At 41.6% G+C, this 17,115-nt stretch overlaps 1 protein-coding gene across 1 annotated transcript in view; it reads left to right on the top strand.

Annotated features, from left to right (window-relative positions):
• The window catches only part of TSHR (thyroid stimulating hormone receptor), a 133,603-nt gene extending 116,913 nt beyond the window's left edge, over positions 1 to 16,690 (top strand). The window contains exons 9-10 of the mRNA XM_056134168.1: positions 11,123 to 11,311; positions 15,277 to 16,690. Of these exons, the coding sequence (XP_055990143.1) occupies positions 11,123 to 11,311; positions 15,277 to 16,690 (1,603 nt within the window). The remainder of the gene's footprint in view (positions 1 to 11,122; positions 11,312 to 15,276) is intronic.
• Positions 16,691 to 17,115: the final 425 nt, after the last annotated feature.

Here is a 17,115-nt window from a genome sequence, read left to right as displayed (position 1 = left end):
GTACTAATCTCGGCCATTCTTGGGTGTTAGTCCTATTTTGTTACTTTATGTTCCCCAGATGAATATTTTTGATATGTGCCATTCTTACTGGTATGAGATGGCATTTTGGTGTTTTTTTTTACTCTGTCTTTCTCTAATCATAAATGATGACAAACACATTTGCATACAATCTCTCCTACAGAGCAGAAACAAATATTTAATGAATTATTTCTAGCATTTGATAGAGAGAGAAAGTCTTATTTTCCTTTTCTCTTTATTTTGCAACTTCAAAATGCATATGGGTCACCTTGTCCTTTGACCTCTGCCCTCTAATAGATTGATCCTTTAGACTTTACTTTCATAGTCACACCAAGACCTGTCACTACCAAAGGCCCATCCGTTCATGATCTCAGTCTTAAACATCTTGCTGTCTCTTCATCTCTTTCCTTCTAATTCATTGAGCCTTCAATATTTGGTCTGACACTTTAGTAATATTTAACTTTTTTCCTGTATCCTCAATTTTTCCTTACACAGCCGAAAGTCTAAGATCTATCATTGTAAACATTGATTTGCACAAATAACCAAGTACCTGCATTTACTTTTTCTTTTTTAATCATCCTTGCCTGAAAAAAACCTTAATCCTTTGACTAAATCCCATTGCTCACCCACTATGGGCTAGACTTTGCAGGTGAGTACAGCAACTGACTTCACCAAATGACCTTCCTCTGAATGAGTCTTAAGCAGTGCAGAGCTATGGCACCCCATTTCCTACTCACACTCCCACTTTCCTGGATGAATTGTCTTCTTTATCTTCTTGGTTCTCTAGTACTTCTACTAGAGTACTTCATTCTTAGACTGAGTTGATCACTTTGAATTCTAATTTGTTAGGAATAAAAGCAATCAAAATACAACTCCATGTGTACCCGCTTCCACCTCTACTCCCCCTCTACGTCAGTGTCCACAGCCACTATCTTCCTTCCTGTATTTTCAGGACCAAGGTCAGACTCTCTCAGCAAGATAAAAGCTTTTGAAATTCTCTGCTTTAGAAATCCTCTGCAAAAAAAAAAAAAAAAACCCTCTGCTTTAGAAATCCTTGCTTTAGAAATCTTCTGCCTTCCTAAACCTACTATGGTTTCCAAACCATACAATTTTATTTCATAAATATTATTTCTGCCATCTGAAAATATCTCTTGAGACCCTAAATTAAAAGTCACCTAAGACATAACAATCAGATACTGACGATATCTCTATGGATACTGACTCCAATAAAAAAAAAAAAATAGCCACCATTCTTGAAATAAAGATGGAATATTTGGTGATTTTTCATAGGTTTTCTGATATTTTGAAAAGATCCTTTATCTTTAAGGGATGTGAACTCAAATATTTATAATTTTTAATATTTTTCCAACTCTTTATCATTTCTGCTGTTGATTTCTGTCCTTTTGCAGCAAATTATCATTAAATAATTAGTCTCTCCTCTCTCCTCTCCCCTGTTGAGTTCACACCATTCATTGTCCATCATGACCCTGAAAATGATCAGGAGAAAGGGGAAGAAGGATTTGGGTTCCATCCAGTGGTGCCCAGGGGCTATATCTGGTGCAGGCCTAGGGGTTGCTCCCAGCAGCACCAGGAATCAATCCAGGGCCTCCTACGTACAAAGTATATGTACTAACCCTTTGAGCTATCTTCCTGTCCCCTGAGACTATTCTTGTTGAAGTTACTAGTGACTTCCTCAGTTGCTCAGTCAAATGACCAATTTTTAGTTCTTATCTCAGAAGCATTTGACTTAGTTTCTGACTCCAGCCTGCTTAGAACAGCTACTTCCTATGCTTCCATGATACCAAGTTCTCTTGTTTTTTTCCCATACCTCTGATTCCTCTTCTCTAGTTCCCCTTAACCTCTTATTTTTGGCATGCCCTCAGGATCCATCTTTGATCTTCTTTTCATATCATCACTTCCTTCTCATCCATTCTTATGGTTTTACATAACACCCATAATACCAAAGGGGAAATCTCTAATCCAGACAATTCTGCAAAATACCAGATTTCCCACGCTGACATTGCCACCTAGATGTCTACTAGGCATCTAAAATGCAACCTATTCAAAACTGAACTCCATATTCTTCCCAAACCTATCTTACTTGCTCACTTCCCCCATCTCATGAAATGGCATCCCTGTTTTACTTGGTACAGGCTAGAAATGGTGTAGTCATTCTTAAATTCTGCTCTTTTCCTTAGACCCATATCTAATCCTTTAAAAATCCCCACTACCTTTCTTTTATTTCCTTTCCCTTTCTCCCTCCCTATAAGCACACATGATTTGGCTGCATCTCTAACTCCTTGCATACTCTCTACCCACTTTGCCAGGGCCCTTGGTTCCAGTCACACTGGCCTCGTTGCTTCCTCAAGCATATCTCCTACACTGTCCCCTTAAGGCCTTCACATTAAATCAGAGGTTCCCAAACTTAGTTTTCCTACTTCCCCTTTTTCAGAAAAAATAATTACTCAGCACCCCTGAAAAATATACTTTCCTTAAGAAAACACAGAGAAAGCACCCCCTAATTGCACTGTTTCTGAGGCTACATTTCTGGAACACTTCAGTGGTGACCCTACTTGGGGGTTGGAGATGAGCAGTATCAACCCCTTTGGAAAACATTGCATTAGAGGATCTGTGAGAATTCCCCAATATATGAAGAGTCACACCACTCTCTCTCCCTCACCTCTTCCAGACCTATAGCTCACCCATCTTTTCAATCAGGTTTTCCGTGCCACATCCTCCTGTTTCTTACAGGAACCCTAGGCTGGGCCTTTCCTATTCTTTGAATTCTTTTCCCCAGGAGACGTATTATCATCATTTAAAATACTGTACTTTACTTTTTTTTTCTTTTTGGGTCACACCCGGAGATGCACAGGGATTACTCCTGGCTCTTCACTCAGGAATTACTCTTAGCAGTGCTCGGGGTACCATATGGGTTGCTGGGAATCGAACCTGAGTCGGCTGCGTGCAAGGCAAATGCCCTACCCCCTGTGTACTTTACTTTTTTTTTAATTGTCTTCTCACTAGAAAATAAGCATGAAAAGAAAAAAATTATGATACATGTATAGTTCGATCTAGAACTATATCTGAGATATAAAAAGTAGAGCCATGGAAATACCTCAGAGAGCTAGGCCATAATTATGAGGCCCCAGGTTCAATCCCTAGCACCACATGGCCCCTTGACTCAGCCAAGTCACTAGGCCCAAGCACTGAACCATCAGGTCCATGCAGAGGGGCCAAGTGATGCTGGAAATGGCCCCAGTACACCCTAAGTACTTCTTGGAAGGCTTCTCAAAAAAGAGAGAGATGGGGGCTGGAGCAACAGCACAGCAGGTAGGGTGTTTGCCTTATACATGGCCAATCCAGGTTCTATTCCCAGCACATCCCATATGGTCCCCTGAGCACTGTCAAGGGTAATTCCTGAGTGCAGAGCCAGGAGTAACCCCTGTGTATTGCTGGGTGTGACCCAAAAATCAAAAAAAAAGAAAGAGAGAGATGACAACCAATAAATAATTTTAGATAAATGCATTCTATGTTTCTAAACTTATTTTAAACAAATTAATAATATGGACATATTTTTTAAGTCCTTAAATTATATTTATTCTTAAGTTCTTAAATTACATTTAATTCAGTATTGACAAATAAGTAAACTGCCTTTTAAGTAATAAATCTTCTCTTCTTAGGCATATTTCAGATGTAACTACACAGTTTTAATAAATTGTTTTAGCTTAAACATATTGACCTTTAGAATGATCTGCATTCAGTATTATGAGCTCACAGAGTAGATTTATGATTTCTGTTGAAACATTGGTAACTAGTACTTATTTAATTTGCAGTTTAATTCATTGAAGGATAATCTTTATAATCCATGACAAAATACTTTCTATCACAAATAGAAAATTCTCCAATATTTGCAGACACTAAACTACATCATTGATCCTGAGAAGTTTATTCTTCCTGTGATATAAAGTATCAGCTGATTTTTTTTGTCCTTGGTAAAATTCAGAGACATTCTTTCCAGGTAGATAATCCTGCAGAACTTGCTCTCTCCAGAATCAGGTCCTGTTTCTTTCATTAGACACCTCATTTGAGATGGTTCCCAGGAACCCAGACAATTAGGCTTCAAAATGTTTACCAAGCTTAGCTCTGCTGCAATGTGTTTTGTGAGTTAAAAAAAAAAAAACAGTTTCTTGAGACAAATTCTTATGAAGTTCAGTACCCATCACTTGATGAGCTCTTTATGGAAAGTTCCAGAGCCAATACAGAAGAAAGGAGATTCCCTAGCTTGTAGATTTCATTCAAATATGGGCACAAATGACCTGGATTCATTCAATGCTAACTCTATGTATTTTCACTTCAGAAACAAAATTCAGGCTTTTACTGTTTTAAAGTAAAAGAACTGAAGAACTTCACATCGGGACCCATGGCCTAGAATGGAACGAACAGGGTGAGAGACTGTCTGAGTTCATCATGTCGACCAAGACCATTCATGGTAACTCACAGTTCCAGAAGGCAGAATCTAAACGATGGACATGGGAGTCTCCCGGTGGACGATTCCACAACGAAATAGACCACATCATATTCAATCGACGGTTTTGCCTGACTGATGTCGCTGTTGTCCCAAAATTTCGAACGGGATCGGACCACCGTCTCCTTCGTGCAAAATTCTACTTCACAGAGCGGGGAGAAAGGGCTGCAAAGTTCAAAAAGAGAACTCCCAGAATGACCACCAACTGGGAACTCTTTGGTACTATTGCGGCAACATGGGAAGATGCCATTGTTGACAACATTGACGAGGAATACGATCGACTGGTTCAGCACCTCCATGAATGTGCGAGGAACGCCAAGAGAGAGATAGCCACAAAAAGTCGCCTATCTTCGAAAACTCTTGAGCTAATTCGCCAGCGTGGTTTGGCGCATGCCTCAGGCAACCACAAGCTAACGTCCGAGCTTGCAAAGCAGTGCAGAGATGCGATCAAGGAAGACCTCAAAGAGAGAAGAGCAGAAGTACTGGTAGATGCGGCAGAAGCCGGGAAAAGTATTCGTAAGGCCCGCCTGTCCTTCGCCAACTATAAGACCAAGATGACTGCCCTCCGACGTCCTGATGGATCCATCACATCCTCCAGAACGGCAATGGAGAAGATTATCCATGACTTCTACTCAAATCTCTTCAATAGCCATGTCCACTTGCCAACATACCAAATTCCACAGGATGGGTACGTCGTTCCTAATGTTCTCCCTTCCGAAATCCGACACGCCATTTCGTTGGTAAAGAAGGAAACAGCACCCGGCCCAGACAAGGTCAGACCTGAACACCTGAAGAACCTGCCGTCAGTACTCATCAATACACTGGCTCGGCTCTTCACTCGCTACCTGTCTGAATGCAAGGTTCCGTCCCAATGGAAAACCAGCAGGACCGTACTACTGTTCAAGAAGGGAGACATCCATGACATTGGCAACTATCGCCCGATCTGCCTATTGTCTGTCATCTACAAGCTGTTCACTCGAGTCATCCTGAATAGGATTGGCAGAACACTAGATGAAGGACAACCATGCGAGCAAGCAGGGTTCCGCAAAGGATTCAGCACCATCTACCATATCCACACGGTAACCAAGCTCATTGAGGTTTCTCGGGAGTTCAAGATGCCGCTCTGCTTAACGTTCATTGATTTAAAGAAGGCCTTTGATTCTGTTGAGACGGAAGCGGTCATTGAAGCCCTAGCCAATCAGGGCATTCAAGCCCAATACATCAGGATCCTCCGTGAGCTGTATTGCGGATTCACTACCAGGATCTCACCATTCTACAAAGAAGTGATCGTTGATGTCAAGAGAGGGGTGCGGCAGGGTGATACCATTTCACCAAAACTCTTCAGTGCCACCCTCGAGAACATCATGCGACGACTGGAATGGGAAGGAATGGGAGTGAAGATAGATGGTCGGCAACTACACCACCTCCGCTTTGCTGATGACATTGTTTTAATAACACCAAACATCAGCCAAGCAGCACAAATGCTGGCCGACTTTGACCGTGAGTGTGGAAAGGTAGGACTACAGCTGAATCTTACGAAGACAATGTTTATGAGAAACAGCCTTGTTCCTGACGCCCCATTTGCTCTCAATGGAACGACCATCTCCGAATGCAACAGCTATGTGTACCTAGGTCGAGAGGTCAACATGAGAAATGACCTGGCACCCGAGCTGCACAGGAGGAAGAGAGCGGCTTGGAACGCCTTCAAGAACGTCGAAGAAATAGCTAAGAGGACGAAGAACCTCCGGCTCCGGGCACATCTCTTTGATTCCACTGTTCTTCCTGCATTAACATATGCCTCAGAGACCTGGGCCCTACGCAAACAAGATGAGAACGCTATTCAGGTCTCCCAAAGAAGAATAGAAAGAGCTATGCTTGGAATATCACGTTTCACTCAAATGAGAGAACGAATCCGGAGTTCTGACATCCGTCGACGATCAAGGATCAGGGACGCTGTCTCATATGCCAAGGTGTCGAAAATCAGATGGGCTGGTCACGTAATGAGATTTAAAGACGACCGTTGGACTAGAGCTGTTACTGATTGGATTCCACGGGATGTCAAGAGACCGCGTGGCCGCCCACCTACCAGATGGTCAGACTTCTTTGTCAAGATCATGAACGATCGGTTTGAGGCCCTCCATGTTCCCGGAGCGAAGAGATGCCATTGGGCTACACTAGCACGCGACAGGGACAAATGGAGACGTTACTGGCGCCCGCTCGAGCAAATCGACGACTAACGGGAAGTTAAGTGATTAAGTGACTGTTTTAAAGACATTATTTTAGAATATAAACCACACTCTTAAGAAATTCCAGATTCAAGAAAAGCAAATAAAAACTTGGGGTCAAAAAAAATACAGTCAGATATTTCAAAGGACTCTTGCCTTGTTGAATTGGGGAATTTCTTTGGGCTGGAGCTGGAGAGTTCATCTGGAATTGGGGGACTATTGAGAGTGTCTCAGAACTCAAAATATTCTCTCTAAACTTTTGCACGGTTCTATGTGGAATAGTGACTAAAGGCTAAATATGATGCATCAAACCCAAGCTTTTATATGTACATATATTCCTCTTGAGATTCTTCTAATCAAATGGAAAAAGGACCAGAGAGAGTACTGTGGATGAGGTGCTTGCCTTGCATGCATTCAACCCAGGTTTTATCCCTGGCACTGCATATGGTACCCTGAGTACCATCAGGAGTGATCCCTGAGCACAGTCAGGAGTAAGCCCTGAGCATAAATGAGATGTATGTGCCCCACCAGCCAAAAAAGGAGAGGTAAAGAAAATATGGGAAAGAATATTTTTAATACATATAAATCCACAAGGATAAAGGGGATAGTTATGGGACATGCTTTAAGGCAGAGAAGGAAGGTCAGGCAAAACCTAGTGTACCCACAGGGAGCATACACAGAAGCTGTGACTTTGTCCTCTAGAACTTCTGAGGGACATGGTGTTAGAGGTGATGGGGCGGCATGTAACTAGATTGAGACCTGGAGCTAAAAACAGGAAATTTCTTTGAAGATCTGTATCTGGAAATATTAACGCTTGAACGAATCGATGAACAATGGGAAGACAGTGCTACAGTGCTACAGTGCTGCTCCATTCATGCGAACCACCATTACCTGAGTGCTAGGCTAGAGAGTTGAATTTTTTAACTTCTTTTCTAAAGAAAAGAAGTTAAAAATCTTCTTCAGAACTTTTCTTCAGGAAAGAAGTTAAAAAATTACAAAACAAGCCAAAATGTCTTCCTGACAAGTTCCAACAACAAAATGGCCAGCTCTCTACATAATTACCCTAAAGCAGAGTTTACTAATGTGTAAAGGTAAAGGTAAAGGCCCTCCCGTTGATCATCGATTTGCTCGAGCGGGCCCAGTAACGTCTCCATTGGAGACTTTGTTGTTACTGTGTCTGGCATATCGAATACTCTCGGTAGCTTGCCGGGCTCTCCGAGAGGGGTGGAGGAATCGAACTCGGGTCGGCCATGTTGGCTGCATGCAAGGCAGACGCCCTACCGCTGTGCTATCGCTCCAGCCCTACTAATGTGTAACTTCCCAATTATATTTTCAGTGTCTCACTTTTAAGCATGAATGTACATCATAACCACCAAAGAATTATTTTAATATTAAAGATCATAATTTAATAAGAAAATTGGTAATGAGCATGGAATACCATATGTATTGCTAAGAACAGAAAAGAACTTTTAATTATGCAACACATTTCTCTGGAATAACTCAGAAAACAATTCTGTGCTATATAAAATAATGATGATAATAACATCTGGGGATCAGTTTTCATACGTGAGCATCAAGGGTAATTTAAACCACCAGGAAAATTTAAAAAATACTAAATTATAGAAGGTTAAAATCAAATACAAGGCAAAAGATCAAACATGAAGCCCTTCCCCAAGAATAACAGTTCTGTAGTGAGAATGGAATTCATCTGCAAGTTTTATATTTCTAGGAAATAAGTCATGATGTCTAGCAGCCTTAAATGCTGGAAATGTAAGTACCAAAATCAGTCCTATTACAATAGTATGGTAGAGGCTGGAGCGATAGCACAGTGGTAGGGCTTTTGCCTTGCACGCAGCCAACATGGCCGACCCGAGTTCGATTCCTCCGCCCCTCTTGGAGAGCCCGGCAAGCTACCGAGAGTATCGAGCCCACACGGCAGAGCCTGGCAAGCTCCCCATGAAGTATTCGATATGCCAAACACAGTAACAACAAAGTCTCCAATGGAGACGTTACTGGGCCCGCTCGAGCAAATCGAAGATCAACGGGAGGGCCTTTACTTACTTACTTACTTACTTGAAAATTTAATATTACAAATTATTTGTAAGGGTTGGGAACATAGTTCTGCCAGAGACCTTGCTTATGTGAGATGCAGTTCAATCCCTGGCACCACAATATATATAGATAGATGATATAGATACAGATATAGATATAGATATAGATATAGATATAGATATAGATATAGATATAGATACATATGTATGTATGTATGTGTGGAATGATATAGAACTTTTCAAATGGTAAAATAGGAAGAATATTTGGTGGACTTTTGATTGACTAAATATAAAGTAAGAGATTAAAATTAAATTAAATGTTCAAGCTGTTATTCAATACTGTTAATGAAAGGGTATAATTCATATCACTCTACCTCTGTTCAGTACTCAGTTTGTGTCCAGAGTGAACATTTCCAACTATTATTGTCATAGGGGCACGTTCTCTGTCCTAACTGCACTCCTTCTCCCCCTTGGTAGCAAGCTTCCTACCCTGGACAAGTCCTCCTGACCCTTGTTTTGATTGTCTTTAAGTACTATTCACATATTATGGGGGAGGGGGGAGGGTGTTATGCCTAAAAAGAAAATAAGAGAGGAGAGAGAGAAAGAGAAAGAGAGAGAGAGAGAGAGAGAGAGAGAGAGAGAGAGAGAGAGAAAGTCTGTGATAGAGACAGCACAGCGCAGGAGTGGTGGATAAGAAGGAAACTGAGCAACTTGGTGGTGGGAAATGTGCACTGGTGAAGGGATGGGTTGTTGGAACACTGTATGACCAAGACTCTATCATGAGCAACTTTGTAACTGTGTATCTCACAGTGATTCAACTAAGTTGAATTGTTATTACTCAAGCTATATTTCAATTAAATAATAGTATAAGTGGAAAAGTCATTCAACTTTACTTGTGAGGGAGGACGTAGGACTACAAAAGGTGTTCACAAGTTTAATCCTCGCTCTGCACTCAGGGATCACTCCTAGTAGTGTTAAGGGGGCATTTGTGGTACAAGCGTATTCAACTGGGGGTTGGGTTGACAAGTGCCTTACCTCCTAGACTATCTCTCTGACCTGAATTAATTCTATTTTAGCAACTCACACTGTCTACATTGACCCTAGCATCCCTATCTCCCTCATTTAATTCAGATGTCATTTGAATCTTATGTCAGATAGTTATATGCTGAAACACTGGATCTTTCTTTCTAAGAATATATATCAACCTACTAAGGAGAGTGTTCTGGCCTACAGATTAATTATGTAACTGGTTATAACTTCCAAGTTCTGCATCATCAGCAGAGTTACATGACATTGTACTGATCCGTATCAGAAGTGTATCGATCTCTAAGCCCTGGTCCACAGAAACTTAGAGAAAATTAGGTTCCCATCCTGAGAGGATCCTCCCAACACTCTTTATTTGGTGCTCCCTTCTCTATCTGAGCTTCCTTTTCCCCTAGCGTGTGCGGTTGTCCTCAAAGCCATGGAGTAATCCACCTGGTATTTATCTCAGCTTTTCTTGGGTGTTAGTCTCCTATTTTGTTACTTTATGTTACCCAGTTGAATGCAATCTTTCTATGTCTATCCCTCTCTTTCTGATTCATTTTGCTTAGCATGATACTTTCCATGTAGTACCACTTGTATGTAAATTTCATGATTTCATCTTTTCTAACAGCTACATAGTACTCCATTGTGTAAATGTACCAGAGTTTCTTTAACCAGTTATCTGTTCTTGGGCACTCAGGTTTTTTCCAGATTCTGGCTATTGTAAAGAGTGCTGCAATGAACAAACAAGTGCAGTTGTCACTTCGACTATACTTTTTTGCCTCTCTGGGATATATTCCCAGGAGTGGTATTGCTGGGTCAAATGGGAGATCAAATTCTAATTTTCTGAGAATCATCCATACTGTTTTCCAAAAGGGTTGGATCAGTTGGTATTCCCACCAGCAGTGAAGGAGGGTCCCTTTCTCTCCACATCTGCACCAGCACCGGTTGCTTTTGTTCTTTTGGATGTGGGCCAGTCTCTGTGGTGTGAAGTGATATCTCATTGCTGTTTTGATCTGCATCTCCCTGATGATTAGTGATGTAGAGCATTTTCTCATGTGTCTTTTTGCCATTCGGATTTCTTCTTTGAGAAAGTTTCTGTTCATTTCCTTGCCCCATTTTTTGATGAGGTTGGGTGTTTTCTTCAATTCAGAGTGTATATTCAATAACAAAAAGACGATTTTTCCCTTTAATCTTAGACCTATCTCACTTTTTGTTCAAAAACAGAACGACCTGGCCATTCACACTACCTCTCTATATCACTCCTTTTTCTCCCCCAGGGATGTGTCTCATACCAGTGTTACAGCCTTGCCAGCCAAAGGCCTGGAGCACCTGAAGGAACTGGTAGCAAGAAGTACTTGGACTCTAAAGAAACTTCCACTTTCATTGAGTTTCCTTCACCTCACACGAGCTGACCTTTCTTATCCAAGCCACTGCTGTGCTTTTAAGAATCAAAAGAAAATCAGAGGGTAAGTGGAAGGTGTCTGGAATAAATGGCAAAGGGCATGACAGTTGAATTCATTTCTGGGCGGTAGAGAACAATTTTGTTGTTTGAAAGAAAGGTAGAAAAGAATGGAAAACATCTATGAGAAATATGAAATGCAAAAGATACAACAACTCAATGGATTCAGAGTAGATACAGATGAGAAAGAAAGACTAATTGGGGCTGGGGCAATAGCACAGCGGGTAGGGCATTTGCCTTAAATGCAGCTGACCTGGGTTCAATTCCCAGCATCCCATATGGTCCCCTGAGCACCTCCAGGAGTGATTCCTGAGTGCGAGCCAGGAGTAACCCCTGTGCATTGCTGGGTTTGACCCAAAAAGCCAATAAAAAAAAAAGAAAGGAAAGAAAGAAAGAAAGAAAGAAAGAAAGAAAGAAAGAAAGAAAGAAAAAGACTAATTATGGTATTAGGGAACCCTGAGTGTAAGAAAATAGGAAGAAGTGAAGGTAGGAAACACAGGGAAAACCAGATCATATAGAATTCTGCAGAAATTACACAACAAGATTTTGATCTCTGGATGCATTTCATATTGGATGCTGCAATATATATCAGATGCCACCGCTAAGGCCAAACTCAGAAACAACACAATTGGGTGACTGGTCAAGTTGGGTCTTGCATATGCCACAATTGCTTATGTGTGGGCTTTATCATCTTGGTTTTGCCCAGTCCTACTACCTCTTCCAACCTGTGTTATCCCAGTCTACTTATTTCATCTTTATGATACCCTTTGCAAATGGAGATCATTATACTATTCTCCATTGAGTTCTGCAGGATATTAAATGATTAAGTGAAGAGGAAAACCCCTTTCTAGATTAACTCTGATCTGTATTGTTTTGTCAGCAATTTCAAAGAAAGGGCAGCCTCCTGATACTCTCCATGCTTTGTCTAAACCTTGTCTTTGCCTTATTGCTCCCCTGTGTCTTATGAGTTCCAACAGAGCCTTCACTTATGCCTAATTCTACACACGCCCTCTCAGTTTCTATAGAGCAGCTGCTGCCTGACTCCCAGTATTCATATGCTTGAAGTCTAAAATAAAATGAGATGTCATTGTAAGACCAGAAGCAAATGGTCTCTCTCATAGGTGGGGTATTAAGAAACCTTGGAGAGAAATATCAAATGCCCAACAGCAATTGAAAAGAAGAGCAGAACTGGTCTTCAGAGGAAGCTTGGCATTGGGGCAGAGGTGAAGGGCATCAGTTAGAGAAAGGAACATTAGGACAATGGGGGAGGGAAAAGGTGTCTGCCACTGAGGGAAACTGGGACATTGGTGAAGGATAGTGGGCACTGGTGAAGGGATTGGTGTTGGAACAATATACACCTGAAACTCAATCATAAATACATTTGTAACTTTGTATTCAATTTAAAGTGTATGTGTGTAAAGCAAATTGAAAGTTGAACAGCTGCACAAAGATCCATGCAGGCTTGCAGAAACAAGGATGGGATAGGGGTGTGTTGATAGCATATTCCAGATTGAGTTCTTATGGCCCTGAGCAAGAATGGATGCAGGTGGGACACTAAGGTAGACATCAGCAAATAAAAAGGGGGGGGGGAGCTGTAGGATAACATTGGTTTGCCCTTCCTCCCTGGCTGTAAAGAGCTAGGGTTTATTGATTGCTCCCCCAACCTGTCAATTACGTTTGTCTCCTGATCAGACTCTGCTGACTTGTAAATATTTATGTTTCTCCTCTCCAAAGACCCGTAACTTAATTAACATCTTAATTCTACTTCCTAATATTTGCCATTCTGTATGGACATAGTAAAAGACACATTTAAGCTTGTAGGGCGACTCTCCTAGGGACATCTTGTCACAGACTCAAACTATAGTGTTCAGGCCAGATTAGTCATTCCTAACCCTAACACGGTTCAAATCTAGTTACTACTTTTTAGATCATGACAGAATTTGTCCATGACCATGCTCTTAACTTATAGTTAAGTATTATGGCACTTTGGCCTGGCCCATTTTGATGCCAGGGTAGCTCACAGCTTGCCCTGGGTCCATCCAGTCCCTCGTCGGAACCCTGCTTTGGGGGATCTAGGAAGTAAGGGCAACTGAGGCTTAAGTTGAGAGAGTAGATGTGCAGCAAGTAATATTATTTGGAGTCAGTTAACTCCCAAGTTATACGCTTGTCTTTTTAACTGTCTTCCTGTCTCCATACAAAACGTAATTGCTCTGAAGTAACTAACCATGCAAAGGACATTAAGGAGAAGAGAAAAACAATATTTACATGTCAGCAGAGTCTGATCAGGAGACAAAAGTAATTGACAAGTTGGGGAGTAATAAACAAACCCAAACTCCCTGTGGCCAGGGAGGAAGGGCAAACCAATGTTATCCTGCAGTGGACATCAGTGGCAGGTCCAGATTTTTCATTAACCTCCAAAGAGGTTTGTATAAGCAGCATCTTGGGAATTTGAGAAGTGCCTAATGGATTCATTAACATCTGCTTAACAGAGAAAGCAAATTAAAGGCTCTCTTCTGGGTGAGACTGGTGGGCTTGTGGAACATTTGAACCTGATTCCCATGAACATGATCTCATAACAGTCTCCATTCATTCATTTGTTCAGTCATTATAGAGCACTTACTTTGTGTCTGGCACTCTCTTACCCTTAACAGCAAATACAATAGGCAAAATCCTTCCTTGGTTATGTTTGTATTAGGATGGGAAAAATAAAAAATATTTAAAAATAAAAAATCATTATTTAAAGGGATAGGGAAAGGCTCTCCAAAGGAAAGGAAATTTGAATTTTGGCTGACTACAGGCAGTCATCAATTTTCTGGGCAAAGGGAGTCTGGAGTTCTAACATTCTAAATAGGAGTCACAGTCATGGTCACGGTCCTCCCATTGTTCATCGATTTGCTCAAGCAGGCCCAGTAACGTCTCCATTGTGAGACTTGTTGTTACTGTGTTTGACATATTGAATACATCACGGGTAGCCTGCCAGGCTTTGCTGTGCGGGCTAGATACTCTCAGTAGCTTGCCGGGCTCTCCGAAGGAGCAGAAGAATCGAACCCGGCTCAGCCAGGCCAGCTGCATGCAAGGCAAACGCCCTACCACTGTGCTATTGCTCCAGCCTAAATAGGAGTAATAATAATAATGATGACAACATCTCTATGGTACTACCAATGTTCCAGGTGCTATTATATCAGCTTTAAAAGATAACCTCACCTAATTCTTTAACATCCCTATATGAGATACTCTCATTTTTTCATTTTATAAAGTAACAAACCAAGATTCAAAGAGCCTTTAAAAGGAGCCAGATCCTCATCTGGGCAATTAGCTTCCAATATTTATATTTTTGGATTGTTCGGGGTTTGGTTTTTTTTCCAACTTTGTATGTGTTTGTTTCTCTTTTGGAACACACCAGTCAGTGCTCAGGACTTATTCCTGGCTCTGCACTCAGGGATCATTCCTGGTGGTGCTCAGAAGGCCATATGGAATGCTGGGAGTTGAACCTGGGCTTGTTACATGCAAGGCAAGCAACCTACCCACTGTAGCATTGTATCTCCATTCATTTTGTAGTTTTTATCACTGCTTTCCCTCAAATGGTTGAGATTACAAACACAAAAATCAGTGTCACTGGATCACAGAGGAGAGAGAAAGTAGAAATGTGGGGTCGGAGAGATAGTACAGCAGGTACTACCCTTGCCTTGCATACAACCTGCAAGGATTCTGTCCTTGTCACCCCAGATGGTCCTGTAACTCCTGCCATGTGTGATCCCTGAGCACAGAACCAGGAGTAATACCTGCGCACTACCAAGTGTTGCTCCAAAACTAAAAATAAATAAATAGAAATGACTTAAGAGAGATGGGCCTGCTCAAATCACACAGACTCTGTAGAATCACATAGATCTTGGTAAGTAGCCTGCTGATTTTATTATTTGGAACTATTCGTGGGTTTTCAGCAGAATGTGATTTATTTCTGTTGCTTTACAGAATTCTTGAGTCCTTAATGTGTAATGAGAGCAATATTCGGAGCCTACGTCAGAAAAAATCTGTGAATGCCTTCAATGTTCCCTTCTACCAGGAATATGAAGACAATATGGGAGACAGCATTGCAATGTATAAAAGAAACTCCAAGCTCCAGGACACCCAAAGCAACTCTCATTATTATGTCTTCTTTGAAGATCAAGAAGATGAGACCATTGGCTTTGGCCAAGAACTGAAAAACCCGCAGGAAGAGACCCTGCAGGCCTTTGACAGCCATTATGACTACACTGTATGTGGGGGAAATGAGGACATGCTATGTACACCCAAGTCAGATGAGTTTAACCCCTGTGAAGACATAATGGGTTACGAATTCCTGCGAATTGTGGTGTGGTTTGTTAGTCTGCTGGCTCTCCTGGGTAATGTCTTTGTCCTGGTCATCCTCCTGACTAGTCATTACAAATTAACTGTCCCAAGATTTCTCATGTGCAACTTGGCCTTTGCAGATTTCTGCATGGGGATATATTTGCTCCTCATTGCCTCTGTAGACCTCTACACTCACTCTGAGTACTATAACTACGCCATTGACTGGCAGACAGGCCCCGGGTGCAACACAGCTGGCTTCTTTACAGTCTTTGCGAGTGAGCTGTCAGTCTATACACTGACAGTAATCACCCTGGAGCGTTGGTATGCCATCACCTTTGCCATGCGTCTGGACCGGAAGATCCGCCTCAGGCATGCATATGTCATCATGATTGGGGGCTGGATTGGCTGCTTCCTGCTGGCCCTTCTCCCATTGGTGGGAATAAGCAGCTATGCCAAGGTCAGCATATGTCTACCCATGGACACTGAGACTCCTATTGCCCTGGCATATATTATCTTTGTTCTGTTGCTCAACATAGTCGCCTTTATCATTGTATGTTCTTGTTATGTGAAGATCTACATCACAGTTAGAAATCCCCAGTACAACCCAGGGGATAAAGACACCAAGATTGCCAAAAGGATGGCTGTATTGATTTTCACTGATTTTATGTGCATGGCCCCAATCTCATTCTATGCTCTGTCGGCACTAATGAACAAGCCTCTCATCACTGTCACCAACTCCAAAATTTTGCTGGTTCTCTTCTATCCACTTAACTCCTGTGCCAATCCATTCCTCTATGCCATTTTCACCAAGGCCTTCCAAAGGGATGTATTCATCCTGCTCAGCAAGTTTGGCATTTGTAAGCGCCAGGCGCAGGCATACCGAGGCCAGAGAGTTTCTCCCAAGAACAGCATGGCTATTCATGTCCAAAAACTTAACCAGGACATGAGGCAAAGTGTCCCCAACATGCAGGATGATTATGAACTGCTTGGAAACTCTCACCTAACTCCAAATAAGCAGAGTCAAATCTCACAAGAGTATAAGCAGACAGTTTTATAAAGTTGACCTGAAACTACTGACAGTGAAAAGGGAACTTCTGAAATGCCATTTCTTAAACATGCACTCCAGCCCCATGGCACACACAGTACACATCTGAGCAAAAGTGCGTGTAGGTGCTGTGCCATAGAGCAAAAATTCATCACTGTAGAGGGACCAGTATTAACCTAATGATCACTTTCAAGAAAGAAGAAGAAAGTGTCAATTAGACCACCATGTCAATCCCAGGTGGTATAAAATATAACTTCTACTTTCTGGAAAAATTTCATGATGCCAAGTATAGAAATTATATTGTGTCAGATGCTCAGCAAATATCAACTGTGTCATGTCAACACTAAGCTTCTCACTTTTACAAAGGGTTTCATAAGAAGATTCAGAAAATAAAAAAAATAATATTAACTTGGCAGGTGATCAGAAAAAAATATTGC

Source organism: Sorex fumeus, unplaced genomic scaffold (assembly GCF_029834395.1).
Source record: "Sorex fumeus unplaced genomic scaffold, SorFum_2.1 ptg000098l, whole genome shotgun sequence".
NCBI classification, from domain to species: Eukaryota; Metazoa; Chordata; class Mammalia; order Eulipotyphla; family Soricidae; genus Sorex; species Sorex fumeus.
The sequence above is the reverse complement of the archived record's forward strand: the minus strand, read 5'-3'. Positions and strand labels throughout refer to the sequence as shown.